The 27,528-nt window shown below is 31.1% G+C and overlaps 1 protein-coding gene and 1 long non-coding RNA gene across 21 annotated transcripts in view; one reads left to right on the top strand and one right to left on the bottom strand.

Moving 5' to 3' along the window:
* The window catches only part of LOC116435176 (uncharacterized), a 384,264-nt gene that overhangs the window by 168,997 nt on the left and 187,739 nt on the right, over positions 1 to 27,528 (top strand). For 15 of the 20 annotated variants that reach the window (XR_004236703.2, XM_031994464.2, XM_031994459.2 and 12 more), the window contains 4 exons: positions 12,223 to 12,475; positions 15,408 to 15,549; positions 16,203 to 16,247; positions 20,592 to 20,606. Coding sequence is in view for 19 of the 20 variants with exons in the window: in XM_031994464.2 (XP_031850324.1) it covers positions 12,274 to 12,475; positions 15,408 to 15,549; positions 16,203 to 16,247; positions 20,592 to 20,606 (404 nt within the window). In the remaining variant the exon portion in view is untranslated. The remainder of the gene's footprint in view (positions 1 to 12,222; positions 12,476 to 15,407; positions 15,550 to 16,202; positions 16,248 to 20,591; positions 20,607 to 27,528) is intronic. The other 5 variants (XM_031994471.2, XM_031994470.2, XM_031994473.2 and 2 more) reach the window with 3 other exon arrangements.
* The window catches only part of LOC143175111 (uncharacterized), an 83,445-nt gene continuing 61,098 nt past the window's right edge, over positions 5,182 to 27,528 (bottom strand). The window contains exons 2-3 of the long non-coding RNA XR_012999755.1: positions 6,441 to 6,513; positions 5,182 to 5,310 (exon numbers count right to left, since the gene is read on the bottom strand). This is a non-coding gene — a long non-coding RNA (uncharacterized LOC143175111). The remainder of the gene's footprint in view (positions 5,311 to 6,440; positions 6,514 to 27,528) is intronic.

Raw genomic sequence — 27,528 nt, 5'->3', positions numbered from 1 at the left:
AGAAGATTTGTACTATAAATAGCATACAAGTTCAATAATTATGTAAAAGATTAAACAATTTTTATCTGCTTGCCACAAAATTTGGTAAAACCATGAATTTGAAGTGCATGTATATAATCAACAATTTATAGACGTAAATAATTTACCAACATTTGCATCCGTATTTAAAGTACTGTCATTATAATGTACACAATTTTCCAGCTTTTACATCAGACTATGACCTTTTTAAAAATTTAATTATGTAAGACAAAATGCAATTATACATAACCAATTACAAGCACCGATTCATTCACGAATGCTAAAATATGCATGAAGTGACTCCAAATGAACTTGTTCAGAGGAAATGTTCTGCAATGTAAATCAAATTGAGCTTCCAGACGAAATGGAAACTGCGAATTTAACACGCAGTTATTTAATTAAGGTTTAAGTGTCTAATTTTCCTGTGCCTTTACTGAATGTGTGAGAATTATTATTGGGTGTCAAATACGTCATACTCTCAATAACATTATAAAGTAGTAAAATACTTCAACTATTAAATTTAATTTTACAGTGTGTACATTTTGAACATTGTTACATACAGTGAGTTACTTTAATATTCGGACACTATGAAATTTTTACTTTGTTACATCGTACCTTGTTTCAAACAAAACAAACAAAAAACATAATCAAGTATTATATTAAGGTATATGTCTAGGAAACAATAGTATAAGTTTTATTTACATAACTTACAACAGTTGTTACATAACGCGATTTAAATAAAACACTCTGATTTTCACATTACGTTAGTATTCGGGCTCTTGGTAGAGTAGCACCTTGTTCTGTCGCGGAACAAGGGACCCTTACGGATACCGAGGACCGCGGCACGTCGATACACGGCTCTGGTTTATGACACGGGCGCAAATACGATCGAGCGTTCGGGATAATTGATCCGAGGCCCGGCTTCGGCCTTTGTGCAGGTCAGCCTCGTATTTTCTGTCCCATACAAAAATCGCCCCTGTCATAAACCAGACGAATTCTCGCGCAGCGGCGAGGATTACCCGCGGCCATGGGTGCATGCCCGTACTTAGGTGGGCACGTACACATGGGCCCACGTAACGGGTTTTCCTTCGCTGACTCACCGAATGTACGCGCAACGGCGAGAACTACCTGCGGACAAGGGTGCGTACCTGCATCGGGGTACACCCTTGCACGTCCGTCAAGTAGCGGGATTTTCCCGCTGTTGCCAAATGTATTTTTTATCCAAAACTTCGTCGATCTCTTGTTCCCACTCCGTCAGCATCCCCTTCCAAACATCCGAAGGAGGGGTAAAAAAGTTGACTTGTTGGTGTAAGAGCTCCGACGAAGGATAGTTCACCTTACGTATTCGAAAAATATAGTTCACCTTACGCATTCGACAAGTAGAGTTCACTTCACGCATTCGACAAGAACAGTTCACTTCCACGAGTTCACGTATCACATTCGACAAGTAGAGTTCAATCACCACATTCGACAAGCACAGTTCACGTACTACCTTCGAAAACTACAGTCACACGAAAGACTCATTCACAATTCACGCAACAACCACTCGAAATCACACTCGAATCATCGTTCCGGATTCGAAGACTCGTTTATTAAAATCTCGATTCGAACAAAACGTAACGCAAAGACGCGACCACTGCTCCACCGACGGATCCAGGTGCCCAAGATTAATTTGGCGGGCATCACGCGTACGGTCAACGTAAAATGCCGAAATCATTCGAGTCGCGACCAAGCGTCGACCCGTCGATCGTAACGTAACATTTTTTGGTCTTTCGAGCCGGGTCTGTTCCGCATACACACCTCTTCTGAGTATTTACGCCAAGTTACTTCAAGTTAGAACGCAATGATTTTTTACAAACAGGGTCCACTGTTCGGATAATACTAATAAGCCGTATTTCATGAGTTATTCTTCGATAATCGTTAAGTACACGTGTAAAAACGTGTAATTTATAACATGTAAACGTTCAGATTTATTATTTTGTTTTGTTAAGAAATTTTAAATAAATATGTTTTTCTAAAATTTGTATGTAATAGCTTTTATTTCCAATATTTTTCTTTTTATACTGACAGGCTTTATTTACACGATTTTCATTCGTGTAAAACAAATCCACGTAGAACAGATACTCGATGTAAATTGAGGGATGGGTGTAGTTTTATTGTGAAAATTAAGTTTCAAGGTTTAAGTGCACTAATAAAGAAACATACGAAGAATTTAATTTATTGTTTATAAAATAAAGTTTATAATATATTTCAACATTAAAAATGGAGATATTGAACACTAGGCTCACGGACATTTATTGTATAAAACTTTAAATAAACATTTTATTGTTGCTAGAAAAATTGATGTTTGTTCATTTAGATCTTGGATATTATAGGTTTAAAAATAGACAATTAAAAAATTGAATTCGACGTGAACATTTACTAAATAATGTTTATAAAATCTAAAGTGCTTCAAATTGATGTATTCCGTAAACCTAGTGTTAATATAATAGTAATTATTTATTTTACAGTAATTTTATTCTTATCAAATTCAAAAAACGTGAGATATTAAAACAAAATTTAAAAATTCCATTTCGGTTAAAATTGAAAGTGAGAAATATCATCTATTTCGTAGCTAGTCACTTTTTCCCCACTTATTTCTTATATACAGAGTACGTTATGTACACAGTAGTTTATATCCTAATCCCAATCTCATCGAAAATGTTTGGAGTCAACTTGTATGTGATGTCTACAACGATTTTCGACAATTGATGTAGTTGCAGAAGTGAAAACTGTACTACTGAATGTTTGGAATCGCATGATCCCAAAATACCTACAAGATTTGATAGTTTACTAATTTATTGAAAATTTATTGAAAACAATGTACCATTTATTCACTCATTAGGTATCCTAAAAATTATTAAGATTTATATTTTCATGATATAATATTGTAGATGGTTAAAATTTCCGTTTCACTATACGTGGATCCATCATTTTATTAAAGCTAAAAAGTAGCCAAACCCAGATAAACTTTTACTGTAAAATAATACGGCATTATATTAAAATGGAATTTCACAGGAATATTCCCTAGTCCTCCCTAAAAATTCTGAAATAAATTTTAGTTAAGTGTATTGAGTATTCCCGAAATTATGCCCACAAATTTAACTGGATGTATTTTTCTGTTCCACACTTATATACCCTTAGTTTGAGAATATTTCTATCACAAAGGAAGCATACTACCCTCATTATTTTCTAAATAATGTTATTCTAGTGCTGTATTAAATGGCAGTCGTTTGTTTTTAGGTTAAAGAATAAAATTTTATACAAAACTCAAGTCTGAAGGGGATAAGCAAATAACCAGTTAACTGCGTTCGATGATTGTACACGTCATCTTGAAATTAATTTTTTCAACGATATATTATTTATTTTTTTCATGTAAACATGTAATTCTTCTTCGGTTTGCTTTAGCTTTTCAGTAGAATATATTATATGTGCATTTGGTCTGCGTTAGACGGGTATACACTTCATTATTTGATTTCATTGCGAACAATATCAAAGATTTTTAAAATTAAAATTCACAATTAGCAGGTTAATGTAATTCGTATAAATTTTATTTTACCGTTGGTTCCACAACAGGGTAAAAGAATTGAGTGCCTAGTTTGTAAATGCGCAGACTGTTGCAGTGCTGCCCGCCGCAACAAACACATTTCTAAAAATTTTCAGCCAATGTAGGTTTAAACCGCGCACAACTTATACGTGCTAATGACGGAGCACTATCCCTGCCCATGTTTTTACTTTGTAATTTCCTAAAAACTGACTGGAATTATTTTTAGAAAATATGGGGTAAAAGCATGGGAGGAGTTTCTCCCCTAGTACCCTCCAAAAAAATTTTTACCAAAGGAAAAAGTCATTCAAAACATCGATTCTTACAGCATATGTCCATTTGATGAAAACCGTTACTATCACGGTAAGAATTTGAAACCAGAATTAAGTTGATGATCTATTAGTGCTAATGTGACCTCAAACACTGTCCTTATAAGCTGTTTAAGTTTATTGGAGAATTCAATATCATTTAAAAAGAATGAGTTCAGATGAAATGATGAACGGACATATCCGACATTGTATGCTTTACGAATTTCGTAAAGGAAACAATATTACTATTGCATCAATTAACATTAATAGTGTTTATTTCGAAGTTCAAACTGTCCGGAAATGTCAACGATGGTTCACTAAATTTTGAAACGGGTAAACTCGTCTGCAAGACGATGAGAGATCAGTGAGTCTATCCCTTTTTAAAGACAACGAATGGAGAGATTTGACAATTGGAGAGATTGCAGAAATGCTTGGTGTATTGTGGTCTACAGTTAAAAACATTTTCACAAAATTGGAAAGATTTGACGATGCAAAAAATGAATCCCGCATGTCCTTAGTGCAGATAATCGAGAAACGAGACTTGCTATATGCAATTCGTTACTCGTTAGACAGAAATCAGAGTACTTTTTAGATCGTTTACTTACGGAGGACGAAAGATGGGGTACGTATGATAGGCCAAAGCGGAAACCATAGTGCTTATCTTCAAGTGATACATCGATGGCAACTCCAAACTCGAATATTCATGCGAATAAAATGTTCCGTATATGGACGAATTTGTAGGAAGCTATTCATTTAGAACCTTTAAAGTCCAGGAATACTGATACTGCCTACCTTCATCGACATCAACTAACACGCCTAAGCAGTACAATTCCAAAAAAAGCATCCTGTTTCGGTTAACAGAAAGACAGCCATACTACAGCACAACAATGCAAGACCGCTCACTGTAAAATTCACGCAGCACAAAATCAGAGAAATTGACTAGAAAACTTCGGTTCATCCTCTGTACTCTCTTGTCTTAGCCTCATCCGATTTTCATTTATTTAAATCTCTACAGAAATTTTTAGATAGTAAAGAATGTCCCAATTATGAAGATGTCAAAAACCGAATACAAAAGTATTTTAATGAAAAATGAACGGAATTTTATAAAAGAGGCATACAAAAGCTTGTTTTCAGGTGGCAAAATGTCGTAGACAATTACGACGACTATCTTTCAAAAAATTTAAATAAACTTTAGTTTCAAGAAACCACATTACTTATTGGTACCCCTAATATAAAGAGTCTCTATTTGCTCTATAAACTCTAATTCGGTACGTCTTTTTTCTTCGAGGTCTGAGTTCCTTCAACCCTGGCTCTTGACCCAATGTCCTCGCAGCGATCTCGCTCTTTTTTTCAGATTCCTCAGACTCAGACCTCTAACATGGGTCCATTCTGGTCTTGATGCTAGCACGAAAATTTTCCTTCATTATATCGCTATAGTCGTTTCGCGGAAAGAATCTTATTTTTTGGAGGGCGATGTAAGATAATCTTAGCGAAGGGAAAGTCGAATGTTGGTCGTGTATGTTTCGTTAATCGGTGCCTTTTTAACCGTTTGAGTGCTACGGGTTTTTGCGAAAACCCGGTCGAAAAGTACTTAGCGGTACGATCGCGCTTCTTTCGTTTCAATTCAAATATTGAATTTCCGTTTTATATTTTTACACAAAAAAATTCTAAATGGTGCGAACGTTTTGTTTTCTTATTTCCAAGCTGGTAATAACATAAATGAAAATAAATAATTAGAAGGAAAATTGGTAAATTTAATTTCATTCTTCGAACCGATAGGCTGGCATTTTTAGGCAGTGTAACAGAGAAGCGCGATCGCGCTGCTAAACACTCAAATGGTTCAGGGAAAGCATCTTTGAATCTCGAGGTGCAATAAACAGAACAAGAGCCACACCGACAAGGGGAGTCTTTCGACTAAATTGTGCCCTGAAAAGAGCTCTCTCTCTGTAGCTTTCGACTTGACAACGGCTTAGTAAAAAGTCTTATTTAACCCTTTGCACTCGGAAGTTTTTCACTAGAAACATTCGACACTTTCCGATGAGACATAGACGATACTATTTGAAACGAACTAATGAGAAAACATACGTAAATTAAGAAACAAAGCTATTTTATATAAATATTTCACATGTTGGTGCATTACACGAAACTTAATATTATATATAATACTTTGTAATTTTGTTATATCGAATCAAATGGTGATTGAGAGTCACTTCTCGAGTGAAAAAGGTTAACAAAGTTTTCCAACGTTATTACAAGCCCACAAACGCCTATTCCATATGTGATGTTATCGCCGTAGCTTTTACATTAATTAGTTCAGTCGTTATACCTATGCGTTTTCAATCGTTGCGATATGTTTTTAGAAATAGCAAGTAAACGGTCACTCAAGGCTGATATTAAACTCTCTCAAACGCCTGTGCATACAGTGATGCTCGTTTCTTAACAAAACAGGAGCTCGTAGTGAAATTTTTGCGAGCAGAGTACAAACAGTTTATTTACTCGAGCACGACTCGATGAAGAGAGAGAATACATACGAGAGCAAGCGAGATGCACCTGGTACGTCGAGCAGCGACGGCCGAGCCTCGGTACTTCAAAGCTGTACCGCAACTGAAAGAAAGTAAACATGTAAGACAGAATATTTCATTTTCAATACTTTTTACTTTACCTTCGTAAACGTAACACCAATGGATTGCTGAGATTCCCCCGATTAAAATGAGTCCAAACACAACGCGAATTGGACTAGTTTTATCCATTTGAAGCATTCATATATTTAATATCGTTATTTGTATTAAACCGGTAAAATTAATCCGATTTACGTTTTGTTTGGACTCGTTTTAATCGAAAGCGTCTAAACGATCTGTATTGGTGTCATAATTATTAAAATAGAACTAAACTTACGGAAAATAAAATTTTCTTTATTAGATATTTACTTTTCACAGTCGCGGCATCCTATCGATGCGTGTTTGTTTCCTTTATTTTCATTGGGTTTATTTTCTATCCTTGACAATGAGATGAGGCGTCGTCGAGCTCGAGCGACTGACTGGTAGCAGAAGAATGGGAATGAGTCTTGAAAATTTAACCGCACGGATGTTAGTGAAATTTAAGCGAGCGTAAGCAAATTTCAGTTTACTGTATAGTTACGTACTAGTAATTTAAATTAGTAAGTAACTTATGAAACTAAACAGTGAAGCAGAGTCATGGTCATTTACAGTGTGGCTTCTACGTTTACAGCGACGACCTATAAAGCTTAAGTGATTTGTACACTTTTAAACCTGTGGTCGCTGCCATATAGGAAGAAGTTGTTCAAAATGTAGATTTTTACAATATGTTTAAAAATCATAAAAATCAGTGAGATGCGTGCTCATCTATGTATTTATCGAAATTATTTTACCTAAAGATTATTACAGTTTTATCAGAATTTTAACGTAATTTTATAATTCTTATTTTATTTACTTCGTAAAAACTTCGTAAAAACAGATAAATAATGTTGTACAAATTGATAATACGTCACTGAAAACATGTGTTATATTGTTATTATCGATCTTTCATGCTACGTTACTTCTAATCATCAGTTGGTAGATATTACACGGTGGACGACCAAAGAGATTAAATACCAAGAGAGAAAAACGGTCTTGACGATAGAAAGTATGAAAGAAATGTAATTGATGATATAAGTTTCTTACTGCGTTTTCTTTGAAAAGGACATTCTCAGGGTAGTAACACGGGTATTTATCTCAGAAATTGTTCGTAATTGATCTGTATCTTCACGCACATACTGAAAACGTACTTGTATATATTATCGTCTCTCCCCATTCTTAAATCCTTAACACTAGAACTACCGTATCAGTTAAAATGACTGGTTTTGATTTTTTTGTTTCGCAATTATTGATATCTTAAAAGCATTGAATATTCGAAATGATCTCGAAAATAAATAGTTTTATTTGAATATTATAATGAATGTCTGTTATGCAGTTAATGTGTTTTCAAAATACGAAATTTATAAAACTTATCTTATCGTGATATTCATTAACAGTAACTAATATTTGTGATTGCCATCTTGTTAAACATATTTAAAAAAATATTAAAATACATATGTTGGTATTCCTGGAACAATTTCTGCTGCATAAATTGTGTAAAGCCCACTACAATTTCTACAATATTCCTGGTACTACACAATACTATAATTTTGTATGGGTACCTGCTTAAAATATTTATAACACAGTAAAATTAATGCTGTAACATTTTCCATTTCTTACAATTAATTCTCAAAACTTACAAATATATTAAGACGGTCCATCAAAATAGGAATTTCTTTTAATACGTAATCAAGTATACGAATTGAATCTTTTATGTCAAATCTTTTCGATAGTTTGATGGTCATTCGACTACGGATGACTACGATTAATTAATAATAATATCATTCAATTGTTTTGATCAATAAATAAAATTTCAGTGAAATGAAATAGGTATATGTAGTAGGTATATATATATATATACCTAATTGTCATTCAAATATATATACATGTATACGTATATAATTTTCAATTTGTTAACGAATCAAGGCTCATCATTAAATCAGCACCACTGAATTTGAAGAAATTATTGGTTTTACAAAATGGAATGACAACTGTATTAAAGTACTAATATTTATTGCCCTTAACACGTAACACAATGACCAATTGTATTACGAACCGAATATACTAAATTCTCTTTATGAAGATAGATATTAATACCTATATCTTCAAAAGAACTAAATGCATTATATCACCGTTAAATTGTTATTAAAAGATACAATATTAACGCTTTGCAAACAAAGATGTTTTAACGTAATTAAAACCATTACCAAAGGGGAAACTGAATTATGCATTACAATTTTGAATACTAAAAGTAAAGGAAAGCAGTAGGTACCAATCGTTTGTTCTTTGAATAATTAAATTATTTACTTGCAATTTTCTATTCCAGATATGAAAGTTTGATATTGCTAATATGGCGATATTAGCCTTGAAAGGGTTAAGCTCTTATTTTCGGCAATGTAATGAATGCAGATTGTAAATATTTCCATGTGATCCGTTTACTATGAAATTAAAATAAGACAAACGTAATACTAACCAAGTCGCAACATTTTTTGCACTTATTGAAATAATGCAATATCCTTATTTACAAGTTACATTTCGAAACTCACTTGAATAATTGAATCATTCATAGGTAGAAGTGATTTAACTAAAGTTTTTTAATATTCTTAAATTTTAGTGTTAACACATTCAATTGATTCTTTACTTACCAATGTGAGTTTATTAAATTTTTAGAATATTTTACATTCTATGGAATGAAACGTAATATTTACATTTACAAATAAATGGCTTAGTTTATAACAGGCACAGATTTAAGAATTGAAACGAGTATACAAGTAATTACAAAAACATATTTCTTGAAAATAATATTTGACGTTATATAATAGATACAACTTAAAATATCATCAATTTACTGGCAATTTTTCAATTTACTCTAGACACTATATAATGGTTTTAATGAAAATGCAGGATTCTAAAGGGAAATATGTATACTCTGCTGTTTATGGAAAACTCATTTTCTTGTAGTTGCGCGAGTCTTCATAAGGTGCACCGACGCACTTGCAATAAATATTGATTTCTTTTTTTAAACTGAATGGACTCCATTGGCATTCAACCAGAATATTCGCGTTTATCTCGATGGTATTACATTCATTTCACATAAATCAGTTTTCTTTGATATCGTGAGCATAAAAGTACTAACGTATCACTATCGAAATTTGTATGCAGATATATTCGACGTTTATAAAATCCGTTAAGGTATAGATAACAAATAAATGTGAGTTGTAAACTAGTGGATGTCTGTGTTGGTTGATAGACATTTTCTTCAAAATAAGGAATAACAAAATTAAAAATGATTCAATAACAACAAAACAAAACTATGAATAACAACATAATAAAGTTTTAGTTTATTATTAATTGAATAAATATCGTTCCATATACATGTTCCCTCTTAATAAAGTTTAGCATTCCTACCCTGAATAGATATTGCATAAACTTTCACATTTTAATAATTAAACTACAAAACGAAAGAAATTTTATTTTAATCAAATGGTGTTTGGTAATGTTCAATAAGTAGTTAACAAGTAAAAATTAACTTGAACAATTATTAATTCGTAATTTAAAGTGTTTGACTATTGCATTATATTGTATTAAACTGTTACCTACTATAGATAAATACCTACAGCAAACATGGTGTTCGTGAAATTACTGCCCAGTGTTTTCCTCATAAATAGTAGATATTAGGGAGGAATGGAAAACGAGGAAGTTGTACTTTTTATTTCTAAGAAATTTTTTCCATTCACGCTATTTTTTGAAAATTGAATGTAACTTCCAATTTTTCAAATAGAATGTTATATTTTTTATTGCATTGCATGGAAGCATGTATCAAGATAAAAACGATATACAGCGTAATGACGTTCAAGCTCACACAAAATTAAGAATTTAAGAAATATTTCGAATATTGTATGTTGATGTGCTTGCTAGTATTTCTTCTTGAGATATTTACAATTCATGATCAATATGACTTCTGTTCGCAAGAATACGCTTTTGTGCTTTAGAAATACACTTTTTTTGGTTTCTATTACTTGTGTTTGTAATATCGACGCACAGGCGTGTGTTATTTCTATTTTTCAATTAATACCATTGAAAAGTAATATATCGTAAACGATATTTTTCATAGTGTCTCATAAAAAATATCCAAAGGAAACAGATCTGAGACCTAAACGGCCATTTCACAGATCCTTATGTTCCATTTTATTTATTTGGAAACATCATGTTCGATACATATGTCATTGCTCTACAATTTTGGAGCGAAGTACTATTTTATTCAATGTAAAATTCTTGAACAGTGCTTAGTATCAATATTTTCCAGTTATTTCGAAATTGTGTATTCAAAAACTTTAAATACCTAGCTCAAATTAATGTTCCATTATAAAAATGAGCCACTTGTAACGCATTATCAATTATCCCATACTCAGATACGTCAGAGTTTACATTAAAACCTTTTTATAGAAATTACAGTCATTAGTCGTAAGCAATCAATTATAAAATATTATGCATTGTGGAACGTTACTTTCTTGTAGCCCTAGCCTCAGTTGAAATATCACAAACAGATATTTTACGGATTGACTAGAAATACACTAGAATTTTTAATTCTACTTTTTCAGATAAAGATTTTATAAAATTGTGTTTCCTATTTTCCATAGTACTAATTCATTAAAACGTTTTGCTACCAAGACAAAATTGGTTTTCGCTCAGCAACATTCTATTTAGGTATTCTTCTAAGTACTTTAAGTCTTTGATTACTGTTGCCGCCTAAATGCGCTGAGAAAACTTGTGCTTGTGATACTGTAGACGCCTAAAGGCGCTTAAAAATATTGTTCTTATGGTACTGTAGGCGCTTATAGGCGCTTAAAATAATGCTTGAAAAGTTGCACCGGTTTGGGTGTACGTCATAGTCAAAGGGTTAACCTGCAATGTTTCTTATTTTTATTGCGGTCGTAATAAATACTTACCATGTCTGTTTCATTCCTCGAACAACGATCTATTGGGATATAGTGTTAACACAAGCTTTGCTAAGTAATACTGGAATAATTTTGTAATGTTACTCATGACATAAAATCATCACCAGTATACAAAATCATATTAATCATGAAATATAAACATCTCAAGAAAAAATACCAATAATCATATTAACATGCAAAACGCGAAATATTTCTTTCACTTCTAAACTTATGTAAGTCTAAACGTCTTGCGTTGTACGTCGTTAAATTTATCTTGATACGCGTTTCCATGCAATGTAATAAAAATATATAGCATTCTATTTGAGACGTTGAAGGTTACCTTCAGTTTCCAAAAAAATAGCGTGAATAGACAAAATTTCTATGCACTATTACGATGCTCATAAAAAAGCAGTACAACTTGCTCGTCTTCCATTCTTTCTTAATATCTACCGCGTACAAGAAACATACTGGAATGTAAATCCGTAAACACCTTGTGTATTTAATTTCATGAAGTGTTACAGTGTATACCTACTAATTAAAAATTATTTAAATAGCATGAATTTATTCGATTATTCATTTTATTATAAATAAGTATATATTTATTCGAAACAACTTGAACAATAACCAACTTTCTGAAATGTATTTATTGGTTAATACTTAAAGAATATTTTTAAAAAAGTAATTTAATGAAATATTTGTAATATATAATTTGCTACAGTTCATGTCTTTCCTTTTTGTTACAGTGGTTATGGCTCAATGAAAGGAGAAGAATGCAGCACGGCAAAGGAGGCTAGATGAGCCACAACCTTAAGAAAGGTGCATGCACACAATACATTCAAGTGGTACGCGAATTACCAAAGCGCACATCTCTGAGAGAGAACACAAGTGGAAATAAGCACGTGTGTGGAACAATACGCGGTCCATCCTTGGCCCGCCATTTTGGCGGCATGGTCCTTTGGGCCACTATACTATTCCTCCAAGGAGCTAGTTTTGTCGGTAAGCTACATATTGTCTCGGAAATCTAGTTTTAACTCCTCACCGATAACGTATAGTTGAACAACATTGTCCACAGTTTCAAACCTTTTATGAAATACGTAAACTATTTACTTATTTTTTTAAATAACATTTCCTTGCAGCAGGTCCAACGTCGACTGTGGCTTGACATGGTTTTTAAATTTAAGAATTATAACTATTTTAATTATTTTTGCATAACAATTAATTAATTTATATTAAAAGCAATCAATAAGGCTCTTTAATTGTTTTTCAGCTTATTTTATACTTCATCATGCTTATAACTTTGTTAAAACTGAAATAAAATTCTTAAGTATATAATGAATTGATAAAAGAATAGGAAAAATTAATTCAGACCGCAACGGATCAGTTATAATAAAAGCAACGTTAGTTTTTTTTATGATTTTGCAGTATACTTGGAAAATGTTGTGGCACGCCCTTTGTGAAACACTGATCTGGACGTAAATCAGGAAGGGCGGTATTCTGGTCCCGACATAATTTTCAAGTTACTGATAATTAAAAGTTCCTTTGAAATGTAACGGTATACTAGTAGTAGCGCGCGTGAGATAGGTTAACACAAGCATGAAGTTTCGCATCGTGCAAGCAACTAAGAGGTTCAACTGACACGCCACTGTTGGTATATTTTAATTATCAATAACTTGAAAAGTTAATAAGGAAACTGCAATTTTGTTACTATTGATTTTCGTTTTGTTTTTGCGTTAATCATTCCTTAAAATGTCCATTACATATAGTCCAACGCTCTGTACATCTAACGCAAAAATGTTGTGTATCTTACACTGAAACGAATATTTAATGAAACATAATTAACCATAGATGTAACATGTAGGAAACGAAGTTTATAAAAAAGATCACTTAATATTATGTTATGATATATGATGTCACGTTCTAATACTGAATAATAATGAGCAAACTGATTGTTCAAGCCACTGGTTGATTTTTCGTATTAGTTTAATTTCTACAGTTTATACCAATTAGGATTATTCTTCTTTTATTTCTTGGCTAGCTACAATTATCGTAAGAAATTTATATAATTAATATACATACATATATAGCAAAGAATTAATATACATACACATATAGCATTGAATAATATTCAATCCGTATCGTTTTTGTAGCTGTTCGAATTTGTATTTACATGTGTTATTAAATATTTATTATTAAATGTTACTTTAAATATTTAGTACCCTTATCTGTATATATGTAGTAATATTTTCAAATGAATAAATATTTTTGGTTGGAAATGTGTCGTGTAAACATGTCTACTTTACTCTCAGAGTTGCCAGTTGAGTTATACGAGAAAGTAAATAATATTTGAATGTAGCTATAATATAGTCATTATATAGCTATATTATCTTATGTTAAATTATTTTAACATTAGGATAATATTGTATGAATATAAACTATATAAACAAAAAGCAAATTTTTTCTCTCGAATTATTTGTAATCAATGAGGATATAATGTTCTTTAACTGTTAATTTTATTTTCACTTGTAAATAATTTGATAAATTTGAGGAAAAATCTGTTTATTATTTTAATATGTAGTTTACTGTTATATATTTGCAGTCGAAATGAATTACATTTATGAAATAAAAAAAATATTTGTTTAATTTAATTCCGTAAATATGAGTATTGGCAACTACAAAAAGTGTACGGAATATTTTTCGATGCGCTCACGTGAATTTACGTTAAAATGTATGCGTTAAGTGATAGTACGGCTCACATTCCTTATAATATTGTCAGCAGCTTTGATAATATACCACTAATAAGTGAACCACACAAAAATAATTCGAAAACTTTCCTTATGAAGAGGAAAATTTAAAGAACAAGTCCCGCGGAAAACCGTTTATCCTTATGACGTACTTTTACGATGAACAGCTCCAAGCACTGAAATTGATCCCTCTCGAACTTTCATTTCCTGTAGAAGAAGTTGGAGTTTGTCGCAAACTCATCGGAAACCATCTCACGAACAGTGGGATAAAACAATGTTTGTCTGAATTTGAGAACCAGCTTCCTATAAAAAGTCTTACGTTTTACATTACGCGATTTAATAAATAAAATACATACGAGTTACTAGAATCCCTCATTATAAATTATATTCCATAATGCTATTCAAATTGATGTATTTTCAACAAAAATAATCAGCTCATTTGAAACGAAAAATATTCCATACCAACACTTTAACGTTATGTTAACACATTGCGTACCGAAAACGGAAAATCTCGTTTTTATAGAAATACCTACGTATGAAGCTGTACTAATTGTTGCATGATTATGAAAGTAGAAAATTTTATCAGAATCGATTATTTGTTTAATATATATTAAATAACAATAATATACTGTATTTTCCTACATTTAGTGATGTAAGTTAATGTCATTGAGAATTGCCAGTCACTCAGTCCAGTTTTCTTAAAATTAGTCGGTACGCACCGTGTTAATTTTCAATTCTTTAATGATGTTCGACAAGTGTATTCGTTATCGCATGTTTTCAATTACACATTCAAATCAAGAATTTTTAAATGATATTCCACCGTCAACGGTTATTCGCCTCAAGAGAACTACATACGAATTCTCCATTTAATTAATTTATTCTAACAAAAGAAGTATATCTTGCAAGTTTTATTAAAAATTTCCAAGATTAAAAATTGTTCACTTTTTCACAGCGAGTATTGTTGTCAAACATCCTTAAAGAGTCAATGAAGTTTAAATAGTTTTTAAGTCATAACTCAAGAATTGTTAGTTTGCATAACAGAGGTCAATTATTTTTGATATTTTACTTTTTAAACATGTAATGTTTCATTATACTAAATGTATAATACTAGAATTAAGTAATATTTTTTCTTGGTTAACATATATTAGCTTTTGCATATAGTAATTTTTTCATATTTGGGTTTCCAGGTTCGGTGACAGGTATTCCTGGCGTTCCCGAAAACATTACTGTGATGTTCCTGAATCCGACATCTGTCCGCGTTTCTTGGAGCACAAGTCAAGTTGATCAAGTCGAGAAGTACGACGTCACATATAAACCAACGGATGCCAGGTGCGTTTCCTTGATATTAATACTTTTTATCATATTCTGTGCATATACTATATGTGATCAATCTGTTGAATATCACGTGCATATTCATTGTCTAGGTCAATATATCAGCGTACCAAAAATAAAAACCAAAGGAAATCTACTTTTAAATATTTAAATATCTTCTAGAAGTTAAAATTTAGGGAACACGAAACACGTATTGATTCTGGATTTATTTAATATAAAAATTATTTTTGCGATTTGAGAAATTTATTATCATATATTTGTGCTATAAGTTACACTATTTGTATTGTGAAAGCACATTTGTTACTGTATCGTCTTTGTGAGAACTCGATTCGATCATATATTTCAACGAAACACATCGCTGTGATTTGCCAGGTCTTAAAAAGCCAAATGTCAAGCCTTATTTCTGATATACAATGAAATTTACTTTACAGTTATTGCTGTTTGTCTAACGTAAAGTAATATATTATAGTTTCGATAAGCAAACCATAAAGATATAAAGAAGTGCAGTTTTAATTAGCTTTCATGAATTTTTGTTTGAAAGCAATTATTTTTTGTATTATTTATAATGGTTAATTCGAAGAATGTGATATTCTGTTTACACTAATATACTGATCTCATGAAACACTGCTTTCAACAAATATTCGTTGCAGATGTTTCATCACAAAACTACATGTTTCATCACAAAATAACGATAGGTGAGTAATTTACCGTGACGTTAACACGATGTTTGATTTCTTATTTAAAACACAGAGTGCAAGTGCAAGTTTTATATTGACATTGAGACTCATTACTTTAATATCGTACTGATAAATGTAGCCTAATATTATGGAGCATTTCTAATATAATATTCGATTAACTATAACTCAGTGCACGAATTTGAATGCAACAAAGGAATAAAAATATAAGTAATCAGGTGAACGTGTCAAGAACGTTTACGGACGTATTGAAAGTAGTATAAAGAAAACGTGTATATTTACATTAATGAATAGTATATACATTGGTATATACTAATTATTTAATACTTACATTTAACAACATTATTCTTTATATAAATTCGCAATTAAATTAAATGAATATGTGTGCAGGGTGTACCGTGAGTCGTATTGCAATCGAAAAGAAAGGTAATGACAAATCGTAGGTGTCTAACCTACGACCAATAAATTATAACCACTCACAGTTTCCAATATTATTTATGTTTTTAGTCAATTTTAACATGTTAATCACAAATTCAATATTTGACTTTCATAGAAATTTATTGAATTAATCAAATTTTGTTAAAATTAAAAAGGTGTTAAATAGTGAAGAATATAATAGCTGTGATGGATTGTAACATGTGACTTTATATTTCGTCAAATGCATTGCATCAGTATGAAAAATTCCTGTTAGTTATATTTAGCAGACAATATATTAAACGTCTGAACGTAATTTAATAACAATTTTTGTTAATTAATAAAGTACATACATACATCTTATATAGATACGTGTACACTGTTTTGATTACGGCGTGCATTCTTTCTGATACATTCTGTATACGCAGTTTTATCACGTCCTTAACTTGTGGGTAATCGTGCCAAATATTCCAAACTTTTTTCCTTTAACCTGTTAACTGTGGAAATTAGTTTGAAAAATCTCTCGTTTTGCGCGCAATGAAATGAAAAAATGAACTGTGTACTCGTCTAACACTGGACGAATGCACCTAGGATATATTTCAATGAAAAACCAAAGCAAATAAAAAAAGAATTACATATTTATCTGAAGAAAATAAGGAATTCATACTGGAAAGAATTGGTATCATTTCAAGCTTTAAGATGACGTGTGTAACGTCAAACAAAAGCAATTACCTGGTTAAAATAGATATTACAGCGGCTGGTGATGCATATATAAGCACATATGATTAATATTAATCAATTAATATCAATACGATTCATATCAGTAGAATTACTTGGTTGTGAGAGTATAAGGGTGTCTTCTATAATAAAAGTATTTACTCATTTGATGAACTTTGGCACCCAATAATAGCTTATTATGAGTCGCTTATTACGAGTGACAAAAGAGTTAAATATTTTAAACGCAAATAGTACTCATAAAATGAAAGAGGAAGATTCTAATCAATAAAAATTATAATTATGAAAATATTCACTGTTTGATTTTTCTTGATTGAAATTTATTGAACAATCTTTTCTTCCGCATGTCACAAGACAAGATTACCATAATTTTAATATTATTATAACCAGGAAAAGAAGAAGTGACACCATCTGCTTCAAACACAAACCCAAATGATACCTTACGTACAGAAAGTTTTGAAATTTTGTCAAAATTGTTTCATATTGTAATTAATCATTTTATTTGTGCTAAAGTATACAAATTTTTACTTTGATAATGATGTTATTTATTTCTAATGAAAATTTACTATAAATTCATAACAAGTTTCGTTTTGTTTTTATTTAAGCTTGCTGAGAATAACAACAGACTTATAGAAGCCATTGAACATATTTCTGTGAACGTTTCACTGAAAAGTGTTCGATTTTGTTTTATCCTTTCTTAACTTCTTGCGGTGGAATAACATATTACACATGTTGAGATGTTTTAGTTCCAAAATAGCCAATGATGTGTTATACATGCGGGTAGTCTTATTACATTACATACTCCAGATGGTTTTAAAATCTTTCACTCTGCTCACAAGAATTAACAAATAAAATTGGTGTAAATGGGTAAAGGCGAAATTCTTCCCACGAGATCCTGCAGAGTCTCGAAATTCTAATTCCCCGAGTAAGACCCTATACACATTGAAACATTCTGTGATGCATTTAATTATTTTAATTTCATGAGAAGTATTTTTTTTAATTAATTCTATTTATTTTCATAAATTTATTGATCTAATCTATATTAATGTATATTTATAATAATACAATTTTTAATTTATTTAAAATTTCAAACAGTAGGTTAGAATCTTATTCACTTTTTGTGCGATATATTCATGTGTTTATATCATACAAAAAGTGAAATAGATTCACTCATTGCGTTAGTTTCTACTAGACACTCTTTTCTTCTCTTCCTTCCTTTATCACTGTCCTTACCTAATCGCGATTCAATCTTTTGACTACCTATCTCAGAATATAATATGGATAGTAAAACGATTATAAATGGCGTCGACAAAAATTATAAAGAGAAATTATAGACTGATCATACAGCGATATCCTGTTATCAGTATTTGATAATAGTAAACAATATGTCCAATGAATATTCACATTTGATTTTCTTGAAAATGAAATTTTGAACAAAAGTATTCACTACTTTCGGTTGTATCATCAAACACGGAACACCCTGTATTATGCTTCTTATGGTATATAAATACTTGGTTGTAAGTTCACCTAACTGTCTAACATAATACATAAACTTTCATGGTTTTAATTTTAAATGGTATAATTTCTAGGTTATATTTTTTCCACTTAATTTTGCTCGCTAGGCTAGAATATATCGTAAATATAACGTAGGTGTATTTGCAACTTATACTACTTCAGAAAGTGGAATCATAGACGTATACAAAGATGTTTCACTTATAATAAAATATGTGTTCTAATTTTTTATGTATATTACGAATACTTCAAGCTCAAATTGTTTTAGAGAATGATTAGGTTAAATTGTTATTTACTCAAATTGAATTTTTACCTTCCATTACTGAAAAACGAATGCATTTTTACAATTTTTATTCACCGTTTAAAATCTGCTATGTAATTAATTGCTTTTTAAAAAGTTGTTAAATGTAATGAGACAATTACAAAGCTTATGTATTAACTTCTTATTTAGCCGTGCAATTTTTAGCCATTCTGAAAATATATCTTCATGGTATGCATGATAAAACAGTATGCTGCAGCGCTTTTCTCAATATTGTTTTGTTTATCTCGAGATGAAAGAGCAACTGCACCAGGCACAGGGATATTAATTAAATTGTTTGGAAGTTTAATAATTTATTGAAATACGGAGTCTGAAGGACACTTGAACAGAAGACATGGACAGTAAAATATTAGCACTAGATTAGGAACACTAAACACTGATGTACTAAATTATATTTCGCAACTTTGTAATGGTTTAATTGTTTAGTATTCTATTAACGTTGAAAACAGGCAAAACAATGTTTTGATTAGATTACATTTTAGTTGAAAGCTAAGATTCAAACAATACTTTTGAGCATATTTTACATCTTTTTCTGTAACGCAAACTGTCATTTATGTTTAGCAACATATATTTGTATTATTTGAATGTTCTTAATTACTTTTAAATGGTATACCATAAGACACTTATACAATCGTGTTTACATAAACATATTGTGAGATATCTTACGTATCCAGAAATTACATAGTGAATTTTGGAAAAGTTGTATTTAATTTTTAGCTTTAATATTAATTTTATAATTTTAATATATATTTTTCTATATGATTTTATAATTTATATTTATTATATTATTGTATTACTTACGTTCCCTATTATATAATATTAACTTCTGTCTTTAAATTTAATTGATTTAAAAAGAAGTTATGTGAACACTTTACAAGTCCAATTTTGTAATTACTCATGCTTGACAACTAAGTAATTTATTTCGATATTATTTGTTAAGTAGATACACGATGTACTAGTATGTTATTAAAATTAATTTGCAACTTTCCTTTTTATCATTCAAATTTTTAACATTTTATTAATATAATAAATCTATTATTATAATATACTAATTAATAATATAACGTTAAATTTAAAATGAAACTAATTTATATCAGAAAAACGATTATTCCACGAAACTAATTGTTATGTACCCAACAGCTAACATTTGAAGTCTCCTTTAGACTCTCGTATACAATTTGTTTTGATCACCATCACAGTAGTCTGATTTAAGCAACGAAACATCGGGAATGAACACGACACTAATCATAAGTAAATTAGAAATGGACATTTTGAACTCTTTCGTAATTAACAATAGTTTGTTCGTGGCAATTTTTAAACGAAACGTAATATTAACCAATATTTTCACTTCTACTGCCGCACAGGAAACACAATGACAGGTACATAACACTTTATCAAGTTCTTTACGAATTGTGAGTTCCTTGTAGTGACACGAATTACGTTTGTTTCATATGAACCCCACATACGATAGTATAGTGAAACACAATCGATATTATTTAATGAAGTAGTTTAAGTTTTACAATTTGTTTAGGATTATTGATGATTCACACCCGTAGACTGTTTGACAAGCACCTGTAGATTGATATGAAACAGACATATAGTTTCAAATACTTTTACTTAAATTTAATTTCTCCTATAAAATGCTTGAACAGTAACGATCATAAGACGCGCGTCACATGTATGAATCAGTAGTAATGACTATTACTATTGTCTATTACTATTGTAAATAGTAAAAAAACTATTTACAACATTGATTCCTCACGGATTTGGGCGACCCTGAAATATGCTGGCAAGGCATCATTCTGAAAAACTTTTTCCTATGCATTTTACCGCTGCTCAACATTAGTTTTCCAAATATTTGCAAAAAGATGTCCGGGAATGGGAAATTTTCGTACTTATTTACGAAAAGACTAACCCTCGTATGACCTTGATCTTGATACATGTTGTTAAGGTCATTATTCCATACACCCAGGAATGTAAACTATTTAACAGAAAGTGTAAGTTCAAAAGTTATGACCTTAATAATATATATCAAGATCAAAGGCACACAAGGGTTACTATTTTTGTAAATAAGTACAAAAACTCTCCATTCCCGAACATATTTTTACGAATGTCTAGAAAACTAAGACCGCGCGATAATAATGTATATGGAGAACAGTTGTTCAAAATAATGACCTTACCAACACATTTCAAGGTCATACAATTCGGTGAGGTATCAGTGCTGTAAATAATTGCCGAATCAACTATTATAGTACTATACCATCTATACCTTGCCGACGTTTTAAAATACATAGAGATAGACATAGTCTAATCTCGAATAACATAAAGATAGAGTAGAGTAATCAGTATCTTAATATCTCAGAAAACTATAATAGATAGAAGTATGGTTTTTGTACATAAAAAACTGTTTAGAAGAGGATGATTGTGTGACAATAGTACTTTTCTGTGGGTAGAATTGCTTACGAAGGTATAAAAGTCGCCTTATATCTCTACAACTTTAAATGGTTATTTATATTTATTTATAGATATTTACATGCAGTGGATATGGAGATTCTCCATTGGAGAAATAGCACTGTGTACCTCTTAAACTATGATTTAGAAGAAATATTTTCATCTCACAATAGTCCAGGCCAAAAATTGTATTTTTACATGATCAATGTTTTTCTGATATTATAATTTTTTGAATAACTAAGGTAGTAATAGTACTAGTTTACTCTATGCAATACGTTAAGGAAATTATATTAAATGCAACACTATATTTTTCCATAAATGTTTTTCCAGAAAGATTTTGGAAAGACTACTATTGCTTTCCTTAGAGCCGACCAGAAGTAAATATTCCTGTTAAATTCACTTCTTGAAATTCTTCTACAGAAACTCCAAGATTGCATCTATTGGAACTTTAGTTGATTCACAATGCAGTTTGTGTATTGCTAAATAAATTTCTTTAGTAATTACTCAGTGAAACATCTGTTATCTCTTTAATAATTATAAAAAGAGGAAATCAATAATGGGTCATTGTGACCCGTTTGGTAGTTTTAGTGTTAGTAAATAGTATGGACAAAAGTCTGAAATTGGAATCTGATAATGTATAATACTTGATGGATTTGTTACTATGTCTTTGACTTGTTACTTTGACACTTAGCCACTGAACCAGACTTGTAAAAATCAAACAGTAATGACTGGAATGTTATGCTAATGCAGCATTATGATTCCATCACTGTCATTCTCCATTTCAAAATATCAGGAAATAACTATAATAAAGTACGATTTCTTTTACATGTTTATACCTTCTGAATAATTTCTACATTTTCGACTTACTGAAAATTAGAAAAAGACATGAAACTAAGGTAATTAGAGTGACCATTAAAATAGTTATGTTCGTAATAGTATAGAACAGTATGATAAAATGTAACGTTAAAATTCAGTAAAATTCAGGGATTAAACAAATATTTTCAGTTTATAATTATAATTGTTTTTGTTTACAATCATTGTTTATGTATATATATATAAATACAGCGTGTTTCCAAATTGTAACGCACAAATGATAGGCCGTATACAACTCACTAGCTTGAATACAAAAATCCGACATAAACCGAATTAAAAACGTCGAATTATCTAAAATAATATCAGTGATACGAACAAATATGTCAAACAAAGGTCAAGTGCGATACAACACTTTATAGAAGCGTATCGGTGAAATTAGCGAGCTAAACCATGTAATAAGAGTCTACAGGGGTAAAATATTTTTTATCTTGAATAATAATAGCTCGGACCAGTTACTAGATACACCCTGTATAGATCACGTAACGAGTATTGAAACATTTCTAGAGTCAACTTGTATTCGTCTTTCACATTTGAACAAAGCAATTAAAGTCACTTGTATGTCAGTATACAAGATATCCTGCAGTTTTTTTCATCAAATTTGACAAGGATTGATTTCCTACCCAGAGGCTGAAAACAGTTATAAAATCGGTTCCGGTTCTCGAAACAATTGTGGAGAACCGAAATCGAGGCATAACTGTTATTGGATATATCGAACCTGAGCTATATCAGATTTGATTCCGGTTCTTTAAAATTGGTTTTATAACTGTTATTTTTCGGCTCTGGAAGAAATGTAGAACCAAAGTACAAAACCAAAGTGCAAAATCAAAAAATAACAGTTATAAAACTGATGTAATATCCGAAATTGAAATCGATATACCCAATAACAGTCATGACTTCATTTCGGTTCTCTATAACTGTTTCAGTCGAAACCATAATATAACATTTTCAAACAGTTATTTTCGGAACCGTCTCAATCCCTGGACCTGCCAGTAAAATAGGACTAGAATAATATGTACATATCAAACAGTCTTTAAATTCTTGATCAAAAAGATGTAATGTAAACATGAAACGCGAAACTACACCTACATATTTTCATTTCATTATCGGTGAAACATGTGTCAAACATCAAAGATATTTCTGTTAATCACTCTCAAACAATATGAAAATCAGTTGGGTCATCATACAGTGCAACCAAACATTACATTTGCATTTGCATTGGATTCTGTTGTGTCAACATTTAATTATTATTTATGTAAATTACGTATATACTTAAGTATTTCTCCTTTTATGAACATAGTTGATTTTACAGCATTTTCGATAGAAAAAGATTATCTCTGCATATCATTTTTCTATACCAGTTACAAAACTGCGTTCTCTAAAAAAGTACTTGGGAATGCATTTTGTACAAAAGTGTAATATTTATATACATGTATAATAGATTTATCTCTCGTCTATGATTTATCTCTCACACGTAATTTGTCACTAATGATTAATTAAAACAAAAACAGAAAAATTCTAAGCATATTCTACATCTAAAGTATAATAATTGATAATAGAAGAATAATATTTAACTTGTATTCGAAAGAATTAAGTAGTATTTATCCTTGTTAAAGTCCATTTAAATTCTTCAACGCGAGTCTGCCACATTATTATTCAGCAAAGGATTAATATATTAATTGTACTTAACATTTTACATATTTGTCAGTTATACTTGGCATTCTATAAAATGCTTCAGGATATTTTCACTAGATCTACGAGGTACTTTATGATCTTTTTAAATCGTAGTCATGATTCGTTCATAAATTTGTTTTTTCCATACCTACACTCAATGAAAATAATCCACTGGCGGAAATTGTTGATGGGAAATGCCGATGATTTTAATGAACAATATATGATGCGTTACTTTCGTGTTAGAAACTACATAATAACGAGTTATTATTAAGAAAAATAATGAACTGTTGCTACAACACTCGGTATGTATTTGAAAAACATATAGAAAACTACATTATTCTTTTTCAACGATGTGTAACTTTTATTGGGAACATCTTCGAAGGAGATAATGTAGTCTTATAAATATTTTACAAATACAAAGGTTCGTAACAATAACCTCATTATTTTTATGTCGTATACGAAGTACAGCCCGCTTAAGCTTCACAGAAATCTGCTCGGTTTAATTGCACTGCACCGTCCCTAGTCTACCCCCATTACTCACTGTCTCGAGCTCAGTGTAACATGATCCCAGTAGACACGGACAGAGAATGAATACAATGAGGGGAAGAAAGCCAGACACAGGTAAAAAAAATAACGCACGCATCAAATATAAACATGTAACGAAGAAAAATTCCATTGCAATAAGTTTAACCTTACCTTCCCAATCTTAATGCCGATGGATTATTGAGATTCTTCTCATTAAAATGAGTCCAAACACGACGTAAATCGGTTTAATTTTATCGATTTGATGCAAATGAACCTTTTTCTTCGTTAATTATATTAAGTCTGTAAAACTTGTCCGATTTCCATCGTGTTTAGAATCATTTTAATCATAACAATCTCAGAAATTCATTATATTTGAGAAGGTAAGTTTAAAATTACTGCGATTGAAATTTTCTTCATTGCATGTTTATATTTGACGTGTGGCATCACTTTGAAGTCCCGCGTGTCCATCCTTGATGCTCGATGGACCGTTTCTATCTTGCTTCCGTTCATTATATTGATTCTCTGCCTTTGTCAGGCTGTGCTCGAGTCAATTCCTGGAAACAAATAGCTTCCTCCTTTTTTTCCTGTTCGGGTAAATGCCATTGCTGGGACCCAAAGTTGTGAAATTTAAGCGAGCATTCACTGTACATGTTTGCGTATTATTGTCCTTTCGATATTTTGAAAATAGTGAACTGTAACTTTGAAAGTTATTACGAAACTGAATTAACTGCGACTATTTACACAGTGATCCTAAATTAGATGCCACGACTATTAGGACGTGGTTCAACATCTTTCATTTAATGGAGATGGATGTAAAAAAGGTTCGTAAAATTCACTTTGACCTGAAAAAAATATCATACAGTGTCAAGTCCTATGTAACCTATAGCGTTGCAAAAAAGGGCACTAAACATCGAATTCCTTTGCTCTCTCATGCGAACTTCAACAGCAATTTGCAAGCAAAGGAATCATTTCCGTCTCGCGGTTCCTTTCAGACAATTTGCTTCCGCGACGAGTAGAATACGCCACAGCAATAAAAAATGGCGACCTTTTATTTCAAAATGAATTTTGTAAACCTTTTCTTTCATTCATCTTTATCAAATCAAGAGTGTGGGATTGATCTATGATAGCCTACAGCAATATTAACGCATAACATAAAAATTACGTATCTTCTTTTATTGCGCATTACATTAAAAAAGATATTATAGCACTATTGTGCATTTCTAGTTTTATATTTTTACTAAAATATTTTAACAAAGAATTTATGGACTCTTTTATATGATATTTTAGTATTGATTTTCCACAGAAAATTTTTGGAAACCCTGTATATGTAGAAGTAAGCAGAAATAAAAGAAATAACGATACAGAGAAAGCAGACATTTTTTTTCTTAACACGTTAACGCCCGGAAACAACTCGGGCCGTGATGTGTTAACACTAACTGCACCGACACTTTATATATACTTATTTCGATCGTAACAAATCAGATAACTGGCTACTAAAGAAAGATAATCAAATCAGGTGAGAAATTTTTTTTAGTGAAAACAGAAACAAAAGGAAAGACAAAAATTGAAAAACTGATTAATCGAACAATCTAGGAATTCATATAAAGTTAAGCGAACGAAAGAAAACGTAGAATTTTTAATCAAATTTTAAAACCGATCATTTCATCGATTATTAAAAACTCATCGAGATTTTTCAGTGATATTTTCTTCCTAGCAGCGATTATTTTCTTTCTTTCTTTAGCTGCTATTTTCATATTAACACGTTGAATGTCACACGATTTTAAAAAGCAAAATACACAAAATGAAAAAATATAATATTAAATCATTCTATTGAATTGCATTATTATTACTGCACGTTGACCTAGCTGAATGTCGCCCCATCAGGTAAAATTATTTATAATATAAGAATGTTTTCAAATAATCGTCGTTTCATTGAGTGAACTATAGTAATTTTATTTGGTTGGAGGACACGGGTGACCCCCATGGCATTCAACATATTAAGGAAACGTCACTGAAAAAAATGTGTACATAACTCAGTTAACTGTAGCAGGATAGATATAGTCCTGCTCTGACGAGATGACATGTTACATCTCACACAGTCGCATTTAGTCCCGCTTCCGTCCTTTCTTACTGCGACACGCTCAATGTCGAGCACGCGTCGAAGATTGAGGCGGCCCGAATATCATGAGTGGAAGAGTCGTCTTGCCGCTCGATCCTGACCGCTCACGGGTAGCACGACACTCGTCAGAGCAAGACTATACATTTATATCATGTCCTACTCATTTAACCACGTCTTGCTCCAGTAATAAGAGCGTATTTCACATTTTTTCTATAAACTAACATTAACACTAGAAGTATCGTGTATTAAAGATGATTCGTATGTACTCATAGAGTACTCATTAAATTTCTCTTCCAAGTTTTCTCTGATACTCATCACGTTGCGTAAGTAAAATGATTCATTCTTTAAATTGTTTTCGATATTTAATACTTTTATTATAACAGTGACTGCAAAATAAGGGAGATGAAAACAATCATTTTTTCTAGTTTGTTAATTCCAGTGTCAAATAATTTTTAATGAAATTTGTAATGTATAAAACTCGAAATAAATGAATCGATACTCCCGTTAAAACGCATTCACATAAAGAAACTGATGTTATTGCAAATTTCTCGCGTAATTAGGCAAATAGTAAATAAATGTAAGATCTCTACATACCCAAGTATGTAGTCATAGATGTGCCCATTAACATTGTTATGTACAGATTGACACCCTTGACATACAGT

Source organism: Nomia melanderi, chromosome 11 (assembly GCF_051020985.1).
Source record: "Nomia melanderi isolate GNS246 chromosome 11, iyNomMela1, whole genome shotgun sequence".
Lineage (NCBI taxonomy): Eukaryota > Metazoa > Arthropoda > Insecta > Hymenoptera > Halictidae > Nomia > Nomia melanderi.
Note: the sequence above shows the minus strand (reverse complement) of the source record. Positions and strands in the feature narration are given on the sequence as shown.